Here is a 23,068-nt window from a genome sequence, read left to right as displayed (position 1 = left end):
GGTCAGGGGTGCCACATGGCAGCTTATGACACGGCCTGCTTTACTGTGCCGCTTTCCAGAGCAAGGAAAACTATTGGCTTGAGATTTGTGGCGTCTGCGAGATTTAGCGTTGCACCAAAGAGACCTTTTGCTCTTTCAAGCGTCCAAGAAGCGAGACTAATACGTGATGTGATAGACCATCGTCGATACTAGGTGGAAGCGGTCCACGACAGACCAACGGGACGGGGCGACGCCCAACGCCCACGACGCCAAAGCAGGGGAGAGTGGCACAATGCACAGGGATTTGCTGCATGACGATGCCGGCTACCCGAGGGGGATTACACTGACGCAATAGAGGTGGCAGGTCAAGACTTTGAAGATTTGATACTATGAAACCACTTTTGGATGATTTAATGAGTGCTATCGCTAGAGACAGATACCTGAACGAATTTACGTGATTTTTTCATTTTGTTAATTTTTATTCTTCATATAATGGACAGAGATTTTCTATGAGGTGTAAACATCTACTGATGGCCAACCCCAACATGCGGGAAGGTGGTGGGCTGGCATGGCTTGCAGCTGTGGTGCGACAATGACATCACCACTTTGAATCCATCGAGCCCAACGTCCCAGGCACCAAGGGCTCTGCAGATACCATCATGTAAGCCCTGGTTTACAACACCAACGCATTTTTAATCATTTTATATTACACCACCCGTGAGGTTTTTTCGTCTTGAAATTATTAAATAAAAACACCGCCCTTCACGACAGGCTGCCACCAGTCTGCTTCCAGCTCTGCGCCATGGCCAGCATGTTGGACAGGTTGCCCGCCTGCTTGTCGTCGGCGGGGAACACGTAGTCGACGTACTCCTCGAAGGCGTCCTCGTCGCCGTCGACGCGGCGCCTGCGCTTGACGCGGCGCGGCATCTGCGCCTGCACGCGGTCCACGTCTCCCTCGGCCCCGTGCGTGCGCTCAAACGACAGCCAGGCGTTGAGCAGCGCCACGCGCTCCTCCTTGAGGTCCTTGTCGCGCATGCGCTTGTGCGCGCGCTCGAACACGGCCCTGGTGCGCGCCTTGGCCTCCTCGCTCACCACCTCCTGCTCCTCCTCGCCGTCCTCCTCGCCTTCGGGGATGTTGACCTCAAAGTGCGCGTAGCTGATCCACACCTTGACGTGGTCCGTCTTGTCCAGCAGGCGCTCGTACAGCGCACGCGCGCGCTCGTACTCGCCCTCGCCCTCCTCAAAGTCAATGTACGCCTTCCAGAGCAGCTCCGGCATGTCGAGCGGGTCCTGCGCGACGGCGAGCTCGAAAATGGCGCGCGCGCGCTCCGTGTCCTCGAGCGCCGCCTCGAGCTCCGCGAACCGGATCCACGTCGTGCAGTTGGCCGGGTTGTGCTCCACGTGCTTCTCGTACAGCGTTCGGCACCGCCCGAACTCGTACAGCCGCCGCTCCAGGTCCACGTAGCCGACGAACAGCCGGTCCTTCGGGCACGTCCCCAGCGCCCGGCCCAGCAGCTTGCGCGCCGCCGTCAGCTGGCCCTGCCGGATCTCGAACTGCGCCGCCAGCAGCCACACCTTGGCGAACGTGAACCGCTTGTGCGGCACCAGGCCCAGGCACGTCGCGTAGATCTGCCGCGCCCGCTCCGCGTCCCCGCCCTCCGTTTCCTCCCATATGGCGTAGAATATCCAGAGATAGATGTATCGTCGCCAGTGTCGCTTCTCTTGCGTCGGTGGCACCTGCGCCACAGCACGCTCGTACACGTCGCGCACCCGGTTAGCGTCGCGCGACGTCTCCTCCAGCGCCGCATAATCAAACCAGGCGTCGTAGTTCTTAGGGTTCTCCCGCACCAGGTTCTCGTAGTGAACGCGGCGCTTGCTCAGCACCACGTCTTCGACGCCGTCCTGGTCACCAAACTGCTTCTCAAAGGTCGTGTAGTTCTTGTGTAGCGCGGCCGACTTGGAGCGCGGTAGCCGGTCGAGGGCGTACTTGTAGATGGCGCGGGCACGCTCGTATTCCTTGAGCTTGGACTCAAAGCGGGCGTAGGCGATGAAGAGCTTCTCGTCGACGAGCTCGTCACCAAGCGTCTCAACCGCGTTTCCAAAGACGTCCCGCACAAGGTCGCTCGTGCCGAACTCCTCCTCAAACTTAGCCCACTTGATCCAGTTGCGCGGCTCCGGGTGAATCTGCGTAAACATGCTAAAGATTTCGCGTGCGCGCTCAAACTCGCCGTATCGCTTCTCGAGCTTTATGTATGCGCTCCAGGCCGCCTCATCAGGCCGCCACTGCATCCATCGGTCAAACACCTGGCGCGTGCCGGGGATGTTGCCCAGCATCTCCTCCATGTAGACGTACTTGTACCACAGCTTGTCGACGCGGGGCAGGCGGGTGACGGCGCGGTCGAGAAGGTTCCGGGCGTGGTTAACGTTGCGTGTCTTCATCTCGGACTCGATGTAGCGCACCCATAGCTGCACCGAGTTGGGGTGCACGTCGAGGGCGCGCTCAAAGACGGAGCGCGCGCGCGCAAACTCCTTTTGCTCCAGCTCCCATGCGGCATACTGCGTCCAGTTGCGCAGGCTGATGCGGTTGCGTCGCACATAGTCCTCAAACTCCTTGCGCTTGCGGCCCTGGTACTCGTGCAGCTCCTCGAGATCGGAGAAGCGTTGCTGCGGCGCTTGGATCCCACCTTCTTGCCGGTCGACGGCCTCGCGTAGCAGCTGCTCGGCCGAGATTTGCACAGGCGCCGCGGCCTTGTTCTTGACCCGAGGGGGTCCGCGTGTCGACTCCATGATCGGCTCGTAGAAATCAATGCAGCGGTTCGAATTGCTGTCGATGGATGGCGTTGGTTTCTGATTGCGTAGGTAGTTGAAATTTGGCTGCTGGCGCGATAAGATTTATCGTGCACGGACCACCCTAGGCAACTACTGCTGCCAAAATATTTACTAAGTAGGTAGCCGCCTTGTCAACTTCAACCATCCATCCCGACGCGCATTGTCAGCAGCAGCGAAAATCGACAGTTGCAGCCATGTCTACCGTCGCGGACGAATTACTCAACGATTTTGGTAGCTCGGGTGACGAGGCCGAGGAGCTGGAAAATGGCCTCGACACCACAAACGGCGACCCCATGGACGAGGATGGTGTCGAGATCAAGGCAGAGGATGAAGACATGGACGATGAAGCGGCATCCAAAGCCAAAATCGAAAAAATGCAGCTTGGTGCTGTGAAAGACGTACGCAGCGTGGCCAGCTTGATGGCGACGTTGGAACCAATCCTAGAGGTAGGGTGCCTTCACGATGCTGCTACGTTCTTCGCTAACTTGTGTAGAAAATCAAGCAGTACCAGTCACAACCAGCCACGCAATCGAATGTCGGAAACATTGAGGATCATCCCGAATACCACCTCCTAACGCAGTCAAACAGCCTATCGACGCAGATTGACGGCGAGGTGGCGCTGGTGCACAAGTTCATTCGCGACCACTACTCGATACGTTTCCCCGAACTCGAGCGACTCGTCACAACACCGCTGCAATATGCGCAGGTCGTTTCCATAATAGGCAACTGCCCTATGGACTCGGAAAGCGTAAAAGCGCTGCAGACGTCGACAAATAACCCACTGGGCATGGGTCTCAAAGCTGTGCTGGATGGACCGTCGCTCATGATTGTTACTATTGAAGCTACGACATCAAAGGGACAGGAAATGGCGCCTGGGGAACTTGCAATAGTGCGCCAGGCATGCGACATGATGATTGCGCTACACACGGCCAAGACCATCTTGACGGACTACGTGCAGTCACGCATGAACATCTTTGCGCCGAACCTGACTGTGCTCATCGGGTCGCTCACTGCGGCGCAACTACTCAACGCAGCTGGCGGACTAACTGGACTCTCCAAGACACCAGCCTGCAACCTGCCGTCATGGGGGTCCAAGAAGCGCCATGCCGGTCTAGCGACAAACATTGGTGTGCGCCAACAAGGTTTCCTATACAACTCAGAGATTATTCAGGGTATCCCTAATGATTTGAAGAAGCAAGCGATGCGGATTGTTGCGGCGAAGCTCGTTCTAGCCGCGCGCGTCGACCGCATTCATTCAAGCCCCGACGGATCTACGGGCGACAGTCTCAAGGGACAGTGTCTAGAGCGGCTGGAGAAGCTCACAGAGCCGCCACCGAACAAGGGAGCGCGCGCTCTGCCAGTTCCCGACGACAAGCCATCGCGCAAGCGCGGTGGACGCCGGGCGCGCAAGGCCAAGGAGGCACTCGCGATGACGGAGCTGCGACAGGCGCAAAACCGGATGGCGTTTGGCAAGGAAGAGCGCGAGGTGGGCTACGGCACGGGCTCGGGCACCGTGGGACTAGGCATGATTGGGCAGGCTAACGACGGTCGGATCCGCGCGATGCAGGTCGACCAGCGGACGCGCGCCAAGCTAAGCGCCAAGAACAAGGGCTGGGGCACGGCGAGCACGGTGGGCGGAGGTGCGGCGTCGTCCATCAGCGGGTTCGGGCAGACCAACAGCATGGACCTGCGCGGCAAGGGCCTGCGGATGTCGGGCGTGGGCAGCACGGTGGGCGGCCCGGGAGCGGGCACGGCCTCGTCGCTGGCGTTTACGCCGGTACAGGGTCTGGAGCTGGTGGCACCAAAGATGCAGGCGGATCTGAGCAAGAAGCGCAAGGCAGAGGAGGACCGATGGTTCCAGGGTGGAACATTTACGCAGCTGAGCTCCAGCGGCGCAGCAGGATCATCAAATGGTTTCAAGATTCCGGAGCTGCCAGCGTCGAAGCGGCAGAATACGGGGGCGGGCAGCATGGCGCCACCGCCGAGGAAGTGAGCCTGGACGGGAATAATCTTGGAAATTCCTACAGGAAAGGGTGATGGAAGTGGCGAGGGGGACAGTATTGGTGGTCTCTTTCGGGATTTTGGCGAATGGCGTTTGAGGTAGAACAACCCGCCAATGTCATGGCAATATCATGTATTTGGGGGTCATGTAATTAACAGCTTTGTGCATCCAATATTCCATAACTTTACGAAGTTTGCGCATGTCGCCTGGATGTGACGGCATAGTGAACGTGTGCAGGCGATGGCCACCAAGTGGCGACGGCCAGCGTCCTTGAATGCCCGCGGAGAAACTAACGTGCTCTCTGGAAAAGATGGTGGGGGTGCATCTGCATATGCACATGTGTGTGCGTGTCTTGAGAAACCCGACGGCCGTGTGACAAAGTTGCCCGTGTGGCTCAACATGGGATTCTGTCTGGATGGAGGAGGGGGGGAAAAGGGTCCGCGGGGCGAACAAAAGGGGTTGCGGGAAGTCCTGCTCCGTTGCAGTGGGTGGCCATGTGTTTCTAGGAAGGTGGCGAGGGGAGGGATGCAAGTATGCAGATTGGCAGGTACAAGATACAAGCGTTGAGACTGGATATCAAGTTTCTGCGCACGTGTGCGTGTGTGTCTGTGGCGGGCGAATGGTGAAGCTAGAGAGAATGGTGGTGTGTGGCTCGTTCACACTGCGAGATCTGGATGATACAAGCCAAGCCAAGCCACAAGATCACCAATATCCGGGAATGCTTCCTCTATGGGCAGGTACATGGATAACTCGCTTGTTATACTTGTAAAAGCAAGGCAGGGCTTACACTCGCGTGATCTGTAGCTCATATACGGCGTGTGCAGAGTATGTCCCAGGTGTGGGTTGTTGTGTTGTTGGTGTTTTGATACGTGAGGTCCCCAGCCTCACCAGCCACGCACAGTATTGACCGCTTATTAGGCCCGTTCAACTTGCATTCCCCTATCAAACAAGAATAGCAAGGCAATTAGTCAAATAACTTTTGAGTGGTGCCTTTTGCTAGCGTGGCGCTGCGCTGTCATGCATTGCATAGACGATGCGCAGGGTAGGTCGCACGAAGCTGTCGTTTACCTGGGGTCACGTAGGGTTTTCTCTCAGCCGGGGGCTTGAAAGGAAGAAATAAGGAAGATGAATTCGTATCCTTGCCATTTTACGGGTTGGGGTCTTTTTACACGCGTGCTTCCTTGGTCAACGCAAACAGGGCTGCTTACAAGCGGAGCTTTCGCGGAGCACTTGATGAGTGCGACGACCAACATAAACATCGAGATCGAGATGAGCACCATATGCGTGTGTGTACCCTGAAGGACGGCCGAGTGCGAGCATGCAGTTCCTATCTCGCCTCATATTTATCAAGATCTCGCATCTGTTGCACAAAGCTTTCCCAGATGATACGGATCCGACTTAAGACAAAATCGAGAGATGCTGCAAAAGCCTCTTGCCTTGTTCGTTTGGTCCCGAGGCATGAGGCAAGCCAACAATTTTTTTTTTGCACAAGGCGTTGTCATTGACGGATCTATGACGTAGGAGACGTTTATTTACTGATTCCCTCTTTCTTCCCTTCTGGTATCCTGGTACCGTCATTAATCCCATGTCCGTTGCTTAATTGCGACGGGGTACGAAGAAGGGAAGGAAGAAAAGGGAAGGGGCGTGAGCATTCATTGGGGTGGTGAGCGGGGGAACTTGGTCATGTTGGACGGCCGCCGTGCATTTGCAAGTACCTGGTGATGGAAAAGGGGGTGTGTGATATGACGGAAGACATCGAGATCGTGGGATGTTTATGGCGTAACATTTTCCAGGGCAAGGCTGGCAGGCGTGCCGATGAAGAGGGGCAGAGACATGAGAAGGTAGCGGGGGACCGCAGACAGGGTCAAGCAGGTGATGGGAAAACCAAAAAAGACTGCGGGAACCAGGGCGAAGAAGATGATTCTCAAGAATGAGACAACTGATAAGAACGTGGACGGGGAGGGAAAAAAAAAAAAGTCAAACCAGCAACAATAGCGAAAGTAGCAGAGCTTTCACGCCGCATCCAGGCGGAACGCGGCGGGCGGGCTGCCATTTTCTTCAACGCCCGCCGCATGCGGCAGTCCTTGTGGCTTGGCCCGGGGGGCGTGTGGCTGCAAGGGCCCTTCCCCTCCGTGGCGCAAAGAGGTACCCGGTCAGACGGGTTCGCAACAAGGTGATGTGCAACTCAGCAGGGCCCTTGTCTCTCCTTGCACCGTTTTTCCCGATGCACCAGCAAAACCACCGATCTGAGAGAATGACTGGCGCCTGTCAAATTGGGTATTGAGAGGGTTTATCCCAAGGAAAAAAGAGCGGGGAGTGGGGGGTGGGTGGCATTGAGGCTGGTGAGTGGTGCAAAGCCACAGCCTTCCGTCCGTCCTTTTATTACCCAGTAATAAACCGAAGGTACATAGTTTAGCCACTAACTCCTGGCCAAGCTGAAGAATTGAGTTTACAGGGGCACAGAAGCAAGGACCGGCAACTGGATGAACACTCATATGTTTGCCCTGTTCTGGGGTACAACAGCTATCAGGGCACGGCCATAAACCAACAGCAATATAACCGTTTCATTTACCAGTCCTCAGAAATCACATCAAGGTATGCACTGGGCAACTTGGCAGGCACGGGCACCAAAACATCAACAACGCCAGAAAAAGCAAGTCCCGTGGCTGGAGCGTGAAGCCTGACAATGATTAGTTATTCTTGAGAAGGGGAAGCTTGGCAGCTTGTGGCGCATGCGTTGGTATGCTGAGCCGTGCACTTGCGTGATACTAAAAGTACTGGTAAAACAAACCACTACCTTGAAAAGGACACTAACAAGGTACCCTGTGATTGATAACAGGCGCATGGCAAATCAGACATGGAGATGTTGGTCTTGTTGTATCGAGATGCTGCTTGCTGTTTGTTTGGGCAGCTCGTCGTTTCTTCTCACAATCCACAATCCCACATTGAGATGCGCATTTTCTTTTTTGGCTCTCAGTCGGAGTTTTTTTCCGAAACGGAATTTTATGGATGCCAAAAATCTCTTTGCCTTGCTTTTGCCCGTACATTTTGTGGTGCCCTGAATCTATGTACCTATCTTATTAGTTAGACGGATGCTTTGGTACCTGGGCTTGCTGATGGCGGGCGGGTTGCCGCCACCTAAAATGTTATAATCCCTTTGTCCCAACTGCAACTCGACAGAGACCGACCGGTAATGGCATGATGATTCATTTTTTCATCAACTTGATCCGTTGATTCGGACTTGCCTATCTTTCTCATTTCCCCTCCTTCCTGCGCCCGGATCGTCCGGATGGAGGCATTGGGCTGGGCTTTCACGGGCGGGGACTTGACCATTGGGTACCCAAGAAATGCCAATACGGCCACCCGCCGCCAGGCCGAGCGCCACGGGAGGGAGGCCCTTCAGGGTTCTTGGGTTTTGCATCATTTGCCGCAAGGGCCCTGTTTGGGACGGGCCAGCAGAGCTTCCCTTCCCCGCAGTTGCCAGAATCCAGGGACTTTGCGCCGTCTTGGCTTTGGCAAGTAACGCCGGCTTGGCCGCTACCTTAGTATTGTCCAGCTTTTGGACTCCACGGGTCATTCGAGGGCGGATCCAAGTACAGTAATCGTGACGGTAAAGATGTCAGCTATCTAGTTGATGGGTGCAAAGTAAATGCCGTCAACGACTGTTCTCGCTCTTGTTTTCTTCTTCTTTTTTCTTCATCTTCATCGTGCCCCCTGTCTTCGATGCGGCTCGGAAACATGTGCATTATCCCAGGGGGCCCGGATGCTGCGGTGCGGGTATACGAGCCAGCTGCAGCAGCCCACGCAAGGCTGGCCAAGCAGCCAAGAGCCAGGGTTCAAGGGGCAATGCCAAAACATTTGGCGTCAAACCCACTGCAGGCTACAGCAAAGCAAGCAGACCCAGGCACAATGTTGCTGATAACTACCTACCAGTAGTTGTACAGTACATAGGTACCTCTTCGTATGGTAGGTTACCTACTAACGTACCTGTTGCAACCCCTCCCTCCAGTCAGCGCCGAGTCATTCGGTGGTAGGGATACTGTCATCGCACAACACGACATCCCCTGCAAAAAGGCCGAGCGAGGGTCCTGTGAGAAACAAAAATAAAAGCGCAACATCGAAAACATCTTGAAAACGAAAAATCCAAGCAATGTTCAATGTCACTCTCCATTACATGCGAAACTGGGTGGACTGATGAGGACTACGTAGAACAATCTAGGCCTTGCTCTGATTGGCTAGGTGCTACCTAAGCTGAACCATCCACAAAAGTCGCTCAATGCCAAGATGGCAAAGTTGAGAATCCCATCTTTCCTCTTGCCCCAGTCCTCACGCAGTTACCTCTGGAGCGGTGGCGTGCTTCGAGCCAATGACGCAGCTGCTCGAGGCACACCAACCCCCTCCCCCTCCCCTCGGTCGACTCATCACGACTTGGCCAGGGTTCACCAATTAAGTGGAATGACGACAAACATCGTTGTCTTGGGGTCGTGAGCTGATGCAAAGGAAAACCACATGGTCGGCGGTCGCAGTCGCGACAACACAAGGCGCGACTTTGCATGAAGCCACCGTGGTTGCGTGCCACAAGAGACGGAACCGAAAACCCTGTGCTCCGTTCATTATGGATCTTTTGCAAAACCCCTAAAAGGGGCCTTTCTGCTCTCGATTGGCAAGGAAGGGCCAGACTAGTCACAGCAGGAGCAAACCAAACTCGAGAGTTCTTCTGCTCTGCTCTTCCAATAATTGACGTTTGGTCGGCGAGCACCAGCGTCGTGCAAGCGGCAGCACTAACCAGCTTATTGTGGCACGCTGCGCAAGTCCAGCCCATATCGGCACCTTATTAGTGCAAAATAGTTGTTGTGTGCCCGACCACCGATGATACCGTACCCGGAACGATGGCATGCTAGATTTTTTTTTCTCCCCATGAGATTTGTTTCGCATACCCATCTTTTGGAGAAAACCAGCATTCTTGTCTCTCGCCACATCACTGCCACCCTCAATTGTTCTGTACTGAGCTAGGGGCGTGTGCGGCGCACATCCCTCAGCCTCCATGACGTCGTTGACTTGCTACAGCTTTACCGTCTGGCAGCCTGTCGCAGTTCCCGCCGCGAGGCTTTGTTCTACAATGGAACTTCTACACCCAAACGAGGAAGGATGCTTTTTCAAAACAAGAAAACAAAAAGAACCCTTTTTACCAACGGCTGAAGCTAGCGTGGCGGAACATCCTCTCCGGCATGCACAAGTTATTAATTTAAGTTGCGGCCATGTTTCGCGCCCCAGGGTCAGGCTTATCTCGAAGCAAGGAAAAAAAAAAGGATACCCAAACGGGGAATGCGATCGAGATGAAAGACCTCAGCAACCAATGCCCGTCTTGTTTCTGGGTATGGCCATGCACTTGCATTACAAGGGGAGGGGTTGCAATGCGCGGACATGGGGAAAGACAAAGGATGAGATGCAGAGAGTAGCGGCCAATTTTGAGAATTCCATTGCAGGAACATCGTTCGATGAATATTTCGAAAAATGAAAAATAGGTTGTGATCGACGCGGCAAAATTGCTGTCGCGCAAACGGGTGTACAAAAACCCTGACGTCACGGTTGCGCAACGGAGGCCCCATCCGGTACGATCCTTCTGCCCAGCCAAACGGAAGCGCGCGGAAACAAAAAAGATTTGGCCGGAATTAACTTTTGTTCTAAAAAGGGTCGTCAGCAGAACAACAGAAGCAGACACCAACCAAACCTGGGCCACACTCCTTTTCTCTTTCGCGTCCAATGTGGGAGTGATAGTAATACACCCGGTCCTGATGACTGTCGACAGGCAATGAAGACGACTCCAGCTAGGGATCGAGATTTTGTATTGCCCATCAGTCAAAAAGTGGGACAGGGTCTCAGGGTCCATGGAGCGGGGGCGTGGAGATAGTGGGGGAGAGGGTATCAGTATAACCTTGGTTTGGGCAAAGGGAAGGCAAAGGGTTTTGTGAGAAGGGACGAGTCAAAAAGGATGACGAGGAAGGCGCCTTGATATGTGCTGAAGTAGAGGAGGAAGGAGGACAAGGAGAGAGAGAATATCGAGAGGAAGAGGCGGGGGGGCAAAATAATGGAAATGGAGCTTGGCGTGGCGGATGAACGGTGCAGGCGGACGGCAGAGCAGGCTGCATGGCCTGGCGTGCAGGAGTCATGCTGGCGGTGCAGAGGCGCCTCGCTCTGACTACGTCGCTAGCCACAGGGCCAGGTAGCTTCGGCTGGCAGATGGCAGCTGCGAAGCGACAAAAGCGTTTGCAGCAAACGGCGGACATCGCCTGTCTTGCAACTGAGTCGGGTTTCATCCAAGAAGATGAGATGCGTAAAATTACAGAGTACAGAAAAAAAAGTATGCAAAAAAAAAAAAAAAAAAAAAAAAAACAAAGCAAAAAAAAAATTCGTCGAAGTTAAGTTACAGAAGGGCCAAGGCTACCAGACTACCAGAACGACCGAGTAGCACGTCCGCCGCCTCAGCCAGCCAGTCAACTATGAATATTGTTGTTGCGAGTCCCCTTCTCCACCGGGCACAGCCTGAGAACCCCTGTCGGCCTGTAACCCTGAACGGGGCCCCCAAGCTACAGTGGGACCCATGGGCATAGAATAGTGGGGATGAGGTGTGGTGGGGGCAATCCAAACCGTGCTGCCGTGTTGTTTTCAGGTTGCTGCTGGGTACGTCGAGAGCGAGAGCGACAGGTAGGTTACTTCTGCGAGCTTTTGCTCACACCATCATCTCTTGTTGTGAACTTTTTTCTCTCTCTCTTTCTTAGCCCCCCCCCCCTTTTTTTTCGGGGATGCGCAGTGTTGTTGTATCATTTGATGCGTTTGTGGCGGCAGTTGTTGTTCTGCAGCACCAGGCCAGCCCACCCATCATCAACCCATGGCCATCACGTCAACAGCTGTTTGCAGCAGCAACACCGCAACAACATAAGCCCATACGTACATGCATCCAATGCACCGCGGCCAATGCCGCAGGCGGAGAGGACGCACTGCTAGACCCCCAAAGCAGAAAGCCGAAAAATCTAGATAAATCAAAACCAATACATGCACCGCCAATTCCTCGATCCCTCTGCCCTTTTCGATCGCCTGCGCTGGGCTTTGGCTCGCTCCTTCTCACTCGGCCGGCCAGCGGGGGGGGTGGTGACCTGCTGTGCCACTCCACACACCCAGCACCACCACACAAACCCACCACCCCCTCCCCTCCCTCCTCCCCTGTGTCCAGGTACATTGGCCCCAAGATGTATGTACCTTTTCGCCCTTCTTCCGCCGCGTCCGGTACCTCGTTTGACCACCCATGCTCGACAGAAACGGCGGCTTTGCCCAAATCCCCATCTCATCCCCATCCTGTTTCCCACCTTCGCCATCCCGCACCCCCCTCCCTTCCTCTCTTCTTCCTCCTCCTCTGGCCCTTTGCCCTTTTTTTATAAACTAATCCATCTTTTCCTCCACCCCCGGGTTACGCCTTTTTTACTTCTCATCCAGCTCTTTCTAGCTACTTTACTACGCCCTCTGCCATTTCCTTCCCAATCCTCCCCCTCCCTTCTCTTCCCTTTCAACATACCAGACATCGAAACCGGTTACTCTCCAACAAACATCCGTCGCCCTTGCTCACTACCCAATCCCAATCACCACAGGACATAAACCAAGTCGTCCTCTGTCCACCACTTGGATGCGGCTCTTCTAGCTTCCGCCCAGCTACCGCCGTCACTTACACCACGTCGCCGTCACCAAACCTACCTCACCACAAACAACCGCAATGGAAGCTCTCAACGCCGCCGGCCGAAGGGTATCCCTCCTAAACGACGACGGCCCTCACCAACCGTCGTCCTACTCCGTGGGCCACGCCTATGCCACCCCTCCCTCGGGTGCCTCGTCGCCCACCAGCCCCCAGCTCTGGCGCTCTGGCTCCTACGACTCGCAAGTGAGCGGCAGCGACGCCGTGTCCCCGTTGACACCGGCCCTCGACTACACATACACCTCATCACAGCCGTCCAGCCGCGCCTCCAACACCAAGCGCCCGCTGCAATATACCAGCAGCCGCTCCACCTCCAACGAGGATGACGTTGCCGTCGCCGCCGAGGACCGCCCCGCCAAGCGCTATCCGTGCCGCTTCCGCGACTCCCACGGCTGCGAAAAGACATTCACCACCTCGGGCCACGCCTCCCGCCACTCCAAGATTCACACCGCTGAAAAGGCTGTCCAGTGCACCTTTTCCGGCTGCCAGAAGAAGTTTACCCGCGCCGACAACATGAAGCAGCACCTCGAGACGCACTACAAGGACAAGTCCCGCAGCGCCGGCGGCCACCGCTCCGCCGCCGCCGCCCACCACAAGGCCGCCGTCGAGCATCGTCGCCCGTCCGCCGCGACTGCGCGCAGCCGCTCCTCCTCGTCTCTCGGCGGGCCTGAGTTAGACGTCCGCCAGTACGCGCTGCCCACGCCGCCCCCATTGCGCTCGCCCGCCGTCATGGCAAGCGGTGGCCGCTCGGCCTGGGAGCTGACGGGCACGTCGTTGCCCCTGCACAACCGCCCATCTGCGATACACGCCCCCAAGAGCGGCCTCGACGCGCTCGCCATGGCTGTTGCCTGCCAAGAAAGCTCATGAATCAAACAGTTTTGCCACCAAAATCCAACTCCTCATGACACGATTCCACCCATGCTGCGCAGCAAAAATATCCCAGTTTCCCCTGCAGAATCGACATCCTCTGCTTGCTTCACTCCTTAATCTTTAATGCGGTCACGCCTTGCAGAGAAGTGGTGCACCTATGAGTACTTTGACCTCTACGCTTACGGCTTTTTTTATATTTCTTCTGCAGTCGACAATGAAGAATCTTATACCAGTCCAGCACGGTGAATTTGGAGAATCCGGCGTTTTATTTTTGGAAATCACCCAGCCCTGCCTACCATACACGGCTTGTCAGGGCCTTTTCTTGTCCTCGTCTTCCCCGGAGGAATACTTTGATTCCTTGTTTGCTTTATTTTACCAATCCTGGCATGACCGCAACATTTACACAAAACCGGTCAACATATATGGCTTCGATGCCCAGAATCGTTTTTTTCTTCTTCTTCTTTTTGAACATATCTATACATCTATACAACAAAGTACATCGGGAAAACGGGAACGAGCATTGCACGCGATTATAGACGCAAAGTACACGAATTGGCGTCCTTTTTTTCCTTTAAGGTGGGAGTGGTGGAACGATGGTCTGTCGCGACAGTCGAGCATTGCCCAACAATTTTTTTGGGAGAAAAAGTCCGCGTTGGCGGGCGATTGGGACTGGTAAACACTCCTTTTTTGTCACCTGCTTTTTTTTCTTTTGATATATCTTGTTAGCGATATCCAACCAAACGGTACAAATATACGAGGGAATCGAACATGGCCGCGCCCCGCGACGGTTGGTTCTCGAACTGCTTGACATTTACCATATTCTGCTACCTGCATGACACTGTGATCCAAATGTGCCTTTAGTTCCGCGAGTCGTCGGAGACAAGGAACAAACTAATCTAACACACGAGTAATTTGCCGCCCGTCCTCCCGCCGTGGGGTGTGGCTTGACCAGGGTTCTCACCATCACAACAACGCAAGTCAACCTCTCCTCGACTCTTGTCTCTCTCGCACCATGGGTAGTGGGGGTTTCAATTTGAGACCTTTCTCGACGTACGACTGTGCGCGGCCTGCACGGCTGGCGCCGCCCTTCCACGGGCTATTGAAGGGGGAGGAAACAATCCAGGGTCCTGTCACTGGTGGGAGCATTGGGAGGGAAGAATGTGCGGAACTGACTTGTCAGCGGAAATCATGCAATTATCTAGTAGACGCCCCGTATTTGTCCAATTTTTTTTGTTCGTTCCATCGTGTATTCATGAGCATCGTTTTTATCTTAGCACAGCAGCGAATCAAGCCCTACTGTATTCGTAGCCTGTGCAAGCAACGCCGGCCCATCGCGCGTTGCTAGGCCGGCGCAGATAGCCTCGCGTTTCTCCACGTAACGCTAGGACAACGCTGTCGCTCTCTGTTTGCCATCCTTGCGCACGGGCTGGATCGCGCTTCAGAAACCGCGCCGTCCTCCGGCAACTGCGCTTTTCTTCTGTTTTGCTTGCCGTTCCCCAACAATGGACCCTGATCGAGACACACGCGGGCCATGTTTCGGCGAGGCTGTGCGGCCACAGGCATCCCGCCCTTCAAGATCCAAGACATTGGTACCGAAATTTGAAATACAAATTGGCGCGATAATCTTATCCCGCCCTTCGTTTTTCCCTGTCATTTCCCTTCCTTGCTCGTTTTCCAGTCATGGTGCGACAAACGCTTGGGTAGTGACGGGTGGGGAATGTGTCTCAAATCCCAAGTCGAGGTCGAGGTCGAGGTCGAGGTCGAGGTCCAATGGTCCGTCCATTGCCTTTGTTTTATGTTCATCCCGAGTCATGCCAAGCGATATGAAATTGTTGGTATCATTTCTTGGACTACAGACGTCTCATTCCTTCAGCTGAATAAGCTGTATTCCCCGGTAAGGCTTCGGTCATTGCTTTGTTGCCAAGAGGGGTGCTCTTGTGGTATTGTTTGGATGCCCCATTGAGCAGCTCCCTTCATCCGTCTGGCCGTTCAGGGACTGATCCCAACTGCCCGTGTGATGCATCGCTTTCTTGACCAGGGATATGCGGCGACGGCAACTCAAAATGGTGCGGTGGAAATGGTACACCGTTGAACTCCCGATCAGAGCTGTGTGCATATAGCCAAGTCTCGAGGAATCGACGATAGCCTGCGAAGGTCAAAACGGTCAGCCCATGAATACTTCTGAGCCAGAATTGAACGTACCCTCGCCATGAGTGAATTGTATGCTCAGATACCGGATATCGTGGTCGCTCGCCTCTCCCGATTGCCCAGCGGAAAACACCCGTGGTCTCATCCGCTGCGCAAGTGACCGCCGGGAACTTTCCGGCGCACTTCCTCGACGACCATGAACTACAAGACGTACTTGTTTCGCGCGGTCCTCCCTCCCACGAAGTTCTCCTTCAAAAGTGTGCACATCATATTCACGGTATGAACCGCCAGTCTTATTAGCAAGCACTGACAGCGAGTGGCAGGTCGTGTATCTATCACGCCAAAGCTTGAGTCGCTGTATTGCACCGATGCCTTTTACTTTGCCATAGCTGTCGGTGCGGCCATGTACGTTTGTCCAAACCACGTCGACATCATAAAAGTCGATGAGGTCCTTTCGTCGCACATCGCCTTGGAAGAGGAAGGAGCCGTCTACTGATGTGAATTCGTATCGCACGGATATGTACTGATCGTGGATGCAGACGCCCTCGTCGGAAATATATCGTATGCGATGTGGTTCGGTGAATGTGACGTAACGCTCCATATCGGACGGATCGTGATACTGTCTGTGGCGCGAATGAAGCGTGTGCGGAAACACTTCTGCAGGCACATCCGACGGCACTGTATTGTTAGCAATGTGTCTGGGGATGATGCGAAGATTTCTCACAATAATGCTCGAGCAGCTCATTTTGATAACTACATTGCCACAGAACCCGGCGCTGCTCGGATCCTACGACTTCCCAAGGGCCAAGGTAAACTGTGCGTTCTTCTGGTGTGTCTTGGAAAAGGGTTCTGGCCAGTCAGCAGACGACAATTCCTCGACCGGGGTACATACATGGTGGCCTGGAAGCCCGGGGGGCCAATGTCGAGAGGACGCAGACTGGAGCGAGGCACAAAAGAGCCTCCAATTGACGACGGCGCGGAGGCAACGGAGATGCCTGAAGTTGGGGTCCAAGTAGAATCGACGGGACTGGTGTAGGAACGACTGTAGGTTGGCGGACGGCCGAGAGAAGACGAGATAAAGGATGAGCTCGAAGAGGACATGCTGCAAAAGCAGCTCGAGGCGTGACGATCAGGTCACGTCGGCGGTGGGGGAGGGGAACCTGGCATACCAAAACGGTTACCGAGGCGCAGGCTGACGTTGGCAGGGAGCCGAGCAGTGACGCGAGATTGCGCCTAATCGCAACTGACAGGATGCTGGACGAAGGATTAATGGCAGCAAACCAATGTCTGGTGGAAGTGTTGGCCGAGATAAAAATTGACGTCGGATGGACGCTAGAAAGCGGGAGGTCCACGCAACGTCCACGCAGCGTCCGAGAAGCAGGCGACGGGGAGTCAATGATGTGTCGCAATATGGTGGCAGACTGCTGGCTGGCTAACGGCGCTCAACGTTGGCTGTGGTGCGGTGCGGTTCTGGCGCTGGCGAGTTATCTGCGACCGAGAAAGCAGTGACCTCGACACGGGAGCGACTCTCTGGCCAGGTCCGTTGCATTTCACGCCATTAGTCAATGCAGCGCGGAAGCATCCAGCGCAGAACTCGGCGTTGGCAGCGTGCTAAAGTCGTTGGAGGTGGTGTCGAAGCCGGCCTGGCGGGGCGGCCAGAGCCGTTCCACTAGCGGCGGTAGCGGCAGGCACGGGGGTTGAGCGCGGCCTGTGATGGGCTGGCGCGGCGCCGTTGATGGTGGGGAGGAGTTGAGAGAGGGTGGATCAGGGCTGAAGGAAATGGCTGAGGGTTGCATTGTGGTGCACAGCGGAGATGGAGAAGTGACGATGGTGATGATGAAGGTGTGTGAAGGAGGAGATGATGATGGGGGCGATGTAGGAAAGAAAGAAGGAAATAGTACGGATAGGGGTTAGGTGGTATTGGTCTGTCTCGGCGGATGATGACGAGTGGGTTCGTGAGCGTTTGTTGTATTGTCATGGCGTTTGATATTTCTGCCAGCTGCCAAAATACTCAGTCAGTGCCAGCTGCAGGCAGCTGCCAGCAGCTGCCAACGGCTAACGCAACGGTTACACCTGGCAGCAAACGGATGCTCCGCGGCTTTCCAACTCGACATCCCCGCCAGCTCTCTCGGAACATCCCAGCTGCATGCTTCCAAAAAAACCATAATCATACCGCCATCTTGGCCCAATTTCCACCATTCAATTCAAGCACACAAAATACCGCCTCTCCAACTGCCCGTCCTCGAACGAGACCCTTTTCAAAAGCCCACCATGTAGAGTTTTGCACATTGGCAACGCCACTGCAACTCCACCATCGCAACATGTCCAGACAAACACCACACTGGCATCACGTTTTAGCCACCTCTTGCATCTTGGACCAGGTGTGGGATATTGTCTGGTCTTGGACGTCCGGGGTCGTCACCTGTAGGCTGTCACCCGATTCCTCCAAAACTGGCGCTGCATCGCTGCCAAGTCAAGTCGCCAGCCAGCCCTCCAGTTCTCAGCCCGAGTCCGGAGTCCAGCCTGGCCCACCGACAGGGGCGCCTCCTCTGTCCCGCCTACATACACTATTGATTTGCTCTGTCTGACAACCCGTCGCCGCAGCCTCCTGAGCGGCAGCGACGTTATCTGCGACTCTCTATTCTTGTCATGTCATGCGAGACAGTGCAAAACACTCCCCTTCATCAGCTGTCCAACGGCGACCCCGCTCACGCCGAGATTCACCTAGACCTACAACCTCCGTTGCGGCCCTTGGCGCGCTCTGCGCTGAAATTGCGCTCGCTCTCGAGCACACGAGTCTTACGAATTTTCTACAAAACATCTACCGCCTCGCCGCTCCTCATGCCCGTTGCATGCTACGTTGACAATGCCGCTCGGGTCACCCTTTGGACCTAGGAACCGTGGTTTTCTCGGGGCAGACAGCTCCGCTCTCCCAACTCAGGATCTGCAGGTAACTCTCCTCACTAATTCGATCTACGTCTCAGCTCTCGCTAATCTTGCAGGACCGCCATCAATTGCGATATGAACTCGACCTCAACTCGTGGAATTTTCGAATTTGGGGTGTCGCTGCCTCGGGCTTTTTGACTGACTCGTACGTCCGTCCCATCTTCATCTTGGGCGTCCGGACGAACCGGTGACTAACACGCACAGATACAATCTTTTCTCGACTAATGTCATTCTCGCTTCCATCTCATTTGTATATTATCCGCATGGTCGCGAATGGCCTGGTCTTCTCATTAATCTCTTTACACTCCTCGGCTCAGTTCTTGGCCAGCTTTCGTTTGGCTTCCTCGCGGATTATTATGGCCGCACGCGACTGTACGGAATCGAGCTGGTCCTCGTCATTGTCTCAACCATTGGTGTTGCGACCAGCAGCCATGGATATAACGACATGTCCTTCCTAGGGCTATTTATCTGGTGGCGCTTTGTCATGGGCATTGGTATGTGGCGCACAACATTGTCATGGAATCTTTCTAATTGTGGTAGGCATTGGTGCCGAATATCCTCTCAGCGCAGTCATTACATCTGAATGGTCCAGCACGCAATCAAGAGGAAAAATGCTGTCGAGCGTATTTCTCATGCAACCTGTTGGTCAGGCATTGGCGCAGCTTGTCGGACTATGGGTGCTTCTCGGTTTCGAAGACAGCAAGAAGCTAAGGGATCTTCGGTGCGGCTTGGACACTCTTCATGAAGAAGAATGCCGCAAAGCCGTAGATGGTGTCTGGCGCATCGTCATTGGATCCGGTGCTGTCCCAGCCCTCCTTGCCATAATTTTCCGCTTCTTCCTATTTGACTGCGGCCTGTACAGTCTCGAAGTTCGCAACAAGCCAGCCGTTGCCATCCTCAATACGCAACGAGTCTACGGAACGCCAGCTACTACAGCCAACTACCATCAAAATATGCATCAGCAACCCCTACATCACCAGGGCTCGTTTGCGCTGCAGAATACGAATGGAAATTTGCATCCTGAGGCCTCACCTCAGCCCATGCCCGTGCAATTTTCTCGCGAAGATTTATACAACTACTTCATCCGCGATAAGAACTGGGTCTACTTGCTGGGAACGGCCGCAACATGGTTCTTCCTGGATGTGAGTTTCTACGGACTGTCACTCGATAATAAGGGGACTCTCTCCGACATGTGGGCGACAACACCGGCTGTCCCGATCAATGAGAATCTCGAGTGCTGGAATTCGAGTCTGCCTGGAGGAACATCTGCGGTACCTGGGTGGCGCAAGAATGGCTTGCCTACGTGGCAAACTGATTCAACGCATCCTTGCAATACTATTTACGACGTCTTGATTGAGCAAACGAAGCAGTATCTTTTGACAGTCTCGGTGGCTTCGATAGCCGGCAGTCTCTGCTTCATTATGTTTGCGGATCGTATACCTCGGCGCAAGTGGCTCACAGCGTCTTTTATCATTCTCGCCGTTGTATTCATGATTACTGGCGGCGTATATTACAGTGTTCATCGTGATTATGCAGCGGCTGCCACTGTGGTCTGCGTCGCTATTTGTCACTTTTTGTTCAACTTTGGTAAGTTTCTCTATCAAAAGCACACCACGGCTGACCCAGCTAACCCGACGCAGGCGCCAACACGCTCACGTTCATCATTCCCGCCGAGGTTTTTCCCACTTGCTATCGCTGCACCTGCCACGGCATCTCGGCCGCCGCCGGCAAGCTCGGGAGCATCGTTGCCGTACTCGTCGTGTTCGGCATTAACAAGGCATACAAGAGCCACACGCGGCAGGGCCTCATCTTCCTGCTCTTTGGCTCCGTCGCCGTCGTCGGTGCCTTCTTCTCCTGGGCCTACCTCCCCAATGTACAACGCTGGGTCGTCGAGCCCACGGGCGACGGCCGCGAGAAGCGCTACCTCGAGACCAAGGACCTGGAGGAGCTGGGTGAGGGCCGGGAGCGGGCCAAGCAAGCCGGCGAGCTGGTGTCATTTAAGGAGCGCTGGGGCGAGCTGCGCAGCCGGAAATTCGTGCGGAGGCGGAGGCGGAGGCAGAGGCAGGAGGCATAATACCCCATGTTTACAGCAGATTGAAATGTGCTAGCTTGTATTTTTGAGATTTATCGTAACAGAACGAGAGAACGTTACAGAGCGCCTTAGTGTATAGATTTCATGGTCCAGATATTTCATTGTACTTTGTTCTCCTTATTTCGACGTCTTCGTCGGACAGCTCAAAACGTCGCCGAGCTACTAATGAACGTATCCGCCGTGTCCGCGTACAAGTCATCGGCGCTTGTCGTCGCCTTGACGTGGGGGTCGCGCTCCAGGGCGTCCAGCCAGCGCGCCCAGCGCGATGAGGACGCCGCCGCCGCCGCCGCCAGCCAGCCGCGCCGCGGCTGAAGGACGGTACGCAGCCGCAGCGCGAACGGCGCGAGGTGCACGTCGACGAGGCTCAGCGCCTCGCCGAGGAAGTACGGCCCGCGCTCGTCGGCGGCCTGCGCGAGCCGATCGAGCTGCGCACGCAGGCGCTCGACGAGGTCAGGTTGGCGCGAGAGGTCCGTGTTCTGGAGGAGCGCGTAAAAGGCGCGAAGGAGGTCGGTGTTGATCTACATGCGCCGTTTAGCTTCTCCACTTGTATTTCCTTCTCGTCACCATCAAAAGCCGGGGGAGCAGTATGGGGAGGGGGTGATGGGGAAACGTACATGGTTGATCCAGAAGCGGCAGTTGGCCTTTAGCCGCGCGTCCGATGGTAGCAGCGGCACGCGCGAGTCCAAATCTTCGATCTGCCCTCCCCCCCCAAATCTCTCATTAGTAGGTGAGTCCCCGTTAAAATTAACAAAAACAGAGAGGAGAGACTCACGTATTCCAGAATCACCGCCGACTCGGCGCAGGCCCAATCGCCCTGCCGAATGGCGGGCACCTGGCCCTTCGGGTTGGCCTCGAGCAGGGTCGGGGCGGCGGGCTTGCGGTGCGGGTCCGCCTCGCAGTACTGGTACGGGACGCCCTTGGCCTCGAGGGCGATCCAGACGCGCTGCGAGAACGGGCAGTAGCAAGCCGCGTAGAGCTTGATGTAGTCGCTGCCCGCGGCCTCGCGCGCGTGCCTCCTCGCGGTGGCCGCCGCGTTGCCGGTGGGCCGCCGCTGCGCCGGCTGCGCCCGCTTAGCCTCCTTGTCCTGCGTGGCGACGTGCCGCTGGACGCTGTTCTTCTTGATCTCGTCGCTCTTGGCCAGCGTGTGCTTGTGCGGCCCGGCGACGCCGTCGCCCTTGCCGTTGCCGCCGTTGCCGTTGACGCGCTGGATGGTCCAGAAGCGCTGCCCGTGGTAGCCCGCCGCCACCGCCGCCGCCGCCGCCGCCACGTCCCCGCCGCCAGCGTCCAGCTGCAGCGGCTCCGCGCTGGGGAAGTACTCGGTGATCTTGATCTTGACGTCGCAGAGGTCCCGGGCGCGCGCGCTGCGCCGGCGTCGCTTCTTGCTGGGGTCCTCCGTCTTGGGCGTGCCGGGCGGGCGGCCCTTCATGCGACAGTCCCAGTAGTGGGAGACGAACGGCTTGCGCTTGTACTTTTGCGTGGATCTGTGGGAGTAGACGTTGTCCACGTGGGGGAAGTACGTTTCGAATCTGGAGCGCGGTTAGGGAGTTGTCGGGTCTACGGGACGGTCAGAGTGCTGCTTACTGCTCCTGCGTGAGGACAATCATCTCGTCGACGTTGAAGAGCTTCTCCCGCCAGGTTTGCAAGTCGGGAGGGTCCACAACGATTTTGCCTCCCAGCTTGCCCTGCGCTACCGGCGCGACATCGGCAACAGCCCCCGTCTCAAGCTGCATGGCGGGCGCGAAGCGCACCGTCGGCTGACCAATGCCAGCCGGGTGCATGGACGCTTGGCACGGGTGCGGAACGGGCACCGGCGTCGGTGCCAGGATGCCGAACTGACCCATGTGCTGCTGTTGCTGCTTATCCTGGGCGCCGATCTGCGCCATCGGCGCGTTGGCTCCTCCGCCAGCGTCGCCGTGCTGCTGCTCCTGGTGCTGCCGTCGTCGCCTCTGCGGCTGCCGGTTCTCCTCCGCCAGCGCCTGGTAGTCCAGCTGCCTCCCAAACACGACGCCCTGCGCGCGGTACGCCTCACCCATGGCGGCCGCCGCAGCCGCAGCGGCCGGATACCCGAGCCCCAGATCCATGGCGTACGGCTGCTGCTGGTGATGCTGCTGTGGCTGCGGCGGCTGAGGCTGCTGAGGTGTTTGCGGTGGCTGGCCGCCGGCGAACGGCCCTGATGACATGGCCGGCCGTGACGCGCACGCCTATGCGTTTAATGAAAGGATGCGAGAATAGGGCCCGGCGAGATGGAGGAAATCGATAAGAGGCTCTAACACCATGGACAAGGCCGCTGCTTGCTGCTTTTAGCAGATGTGAAAATGGTGAGGCAAATTGGGCGGCAGGTGGGTACAAAGCTGCTGGTTGGCGTCAAAAGAGCGACGTGCACGGACCACTTGGGCGACCTCAGTGAACGAGGTGCTCGTCCAGTAAACTCGAAGCCCTATAAATTATATAAATGCAT

General features: G+C 55.8%; 5 protein-coding genes across 5 annotated transcripts; 3 read left to right on the top strand and 2 right to left on the bottom strand.

The window, feature by feature from the left end:
- Positions 1-741: 741 nt before the first annotated feature.
- Positions 742-2,766, bottom strand: ISF_04687 (Tetratricopeptide-like helical; the record flags this gene model as incomplete). Its single annotated transcript, XM_018848292.1, has 1 exon — positions 742-2,766. The coding sequence occupies one exon, from the start codon at positions 2,764-2,766 to the stop codon at positions 742-744; it is 2,025 nt and encodes a 674-aa protein (XP_018704627.1).
- A 236-nt stretch (positions 2,767-3,002) lies between these two features.
- On the top strand, positions 3,003-4,801 carry ISF_04686 (pre-mRNA splicing factor; the record flags this gene model as incomplete). The annotated part of the gene is made up of 2 exons (XM_018848291.1): positions 3,003-3,254; positions 3,302-4,801. 2 exons carry the CDS (start codon positions 3,003-3,005, stop codon positions 4,799-4,801), a joined length of 1,752 nt encoding a protein of 583 aa, XP_018704626.1.
- A 7,774-nt stretch (positions 4,802-12,575) lies between these two features.
- On the top strand, positions 12,576-13,421 carry ISF_04685 (Zinc finger, C2H2-type/integrase, DNA-binding protein; the record flags this gene model as incomplete). Its single annotated transcript, XM_018848290.1, has 1 exon — positions 12,576-13,421. One exon carries the CDS (start codon positions 12,576-12,578, stop codon positions 13,419-13,421), a length of 846 nt encoding a protein of 281 aa, XP_018704625.1.
- Positions 13,422-18,438: 5,017 nt separating this feature from the next.
- Positions 18,439-20,592, top strand: ISF_04684 (phosphate transporter; the record flags this gene model as incomplete). Its single annotated transcript, XM_018848289.1, has 5 exons — positions 18,439-18,522; positions 18,575-18,663; positions 18,723-19,012; positions 19,059-20,105; positions 20,159-20,592. The coding sequence occupies 5 exons, from the start codon at positions 18,439-18,441 to the stop codon at positions 20,590-20,592; spliced, it is 1,944 nt and encodes a 647-aa protein (XP_018704624.1).
- Positions 20,593-20,753: 161 nt separating this feature from the next.
- On the bottom strand, positions 20,754-22,790 carry ISF_04683 (Thioredoxin-like fold protein; the record flags this gene model as incomplete). The annotated part of the gene is made up of 4 exons (XM_018848288.1): positions 20,754-21,128; positions 21,225-21,326; positions 21,383-22,136; positions 22,192-22,790. 4 exons carry the CDS (start codon positions 22,788-22,790, stop codon positions 20,754-20,756), a joined length of 1,830 nt encoding a protein of 609 aa, XP_018704623.1.
- Between the last annotated feature and the right edge of the window lie 278 nt (positions 22,791-23,068).

Source organism: Cordyceps fumosorosea (genome assembly GCF_001636725.1).
Source record: "Cordyceps fumosorosea ARSEF 2679 chromosome Unknown scaffold_10, whole genome shotgun sequence".
Classification (NCBI taxonomy): domain Eukaryota; kingdom Fungi; phylum Ascomycota; class Sordariomycetes; order Hypocreales; family Cordycipitaceae; genus Cordyceps; species Cordyceps fumosorosea.
Note: the sequence above shows the minus strand (reverse complement) of the source record. Positions and strands in the feature narration are given on the sequence as shown.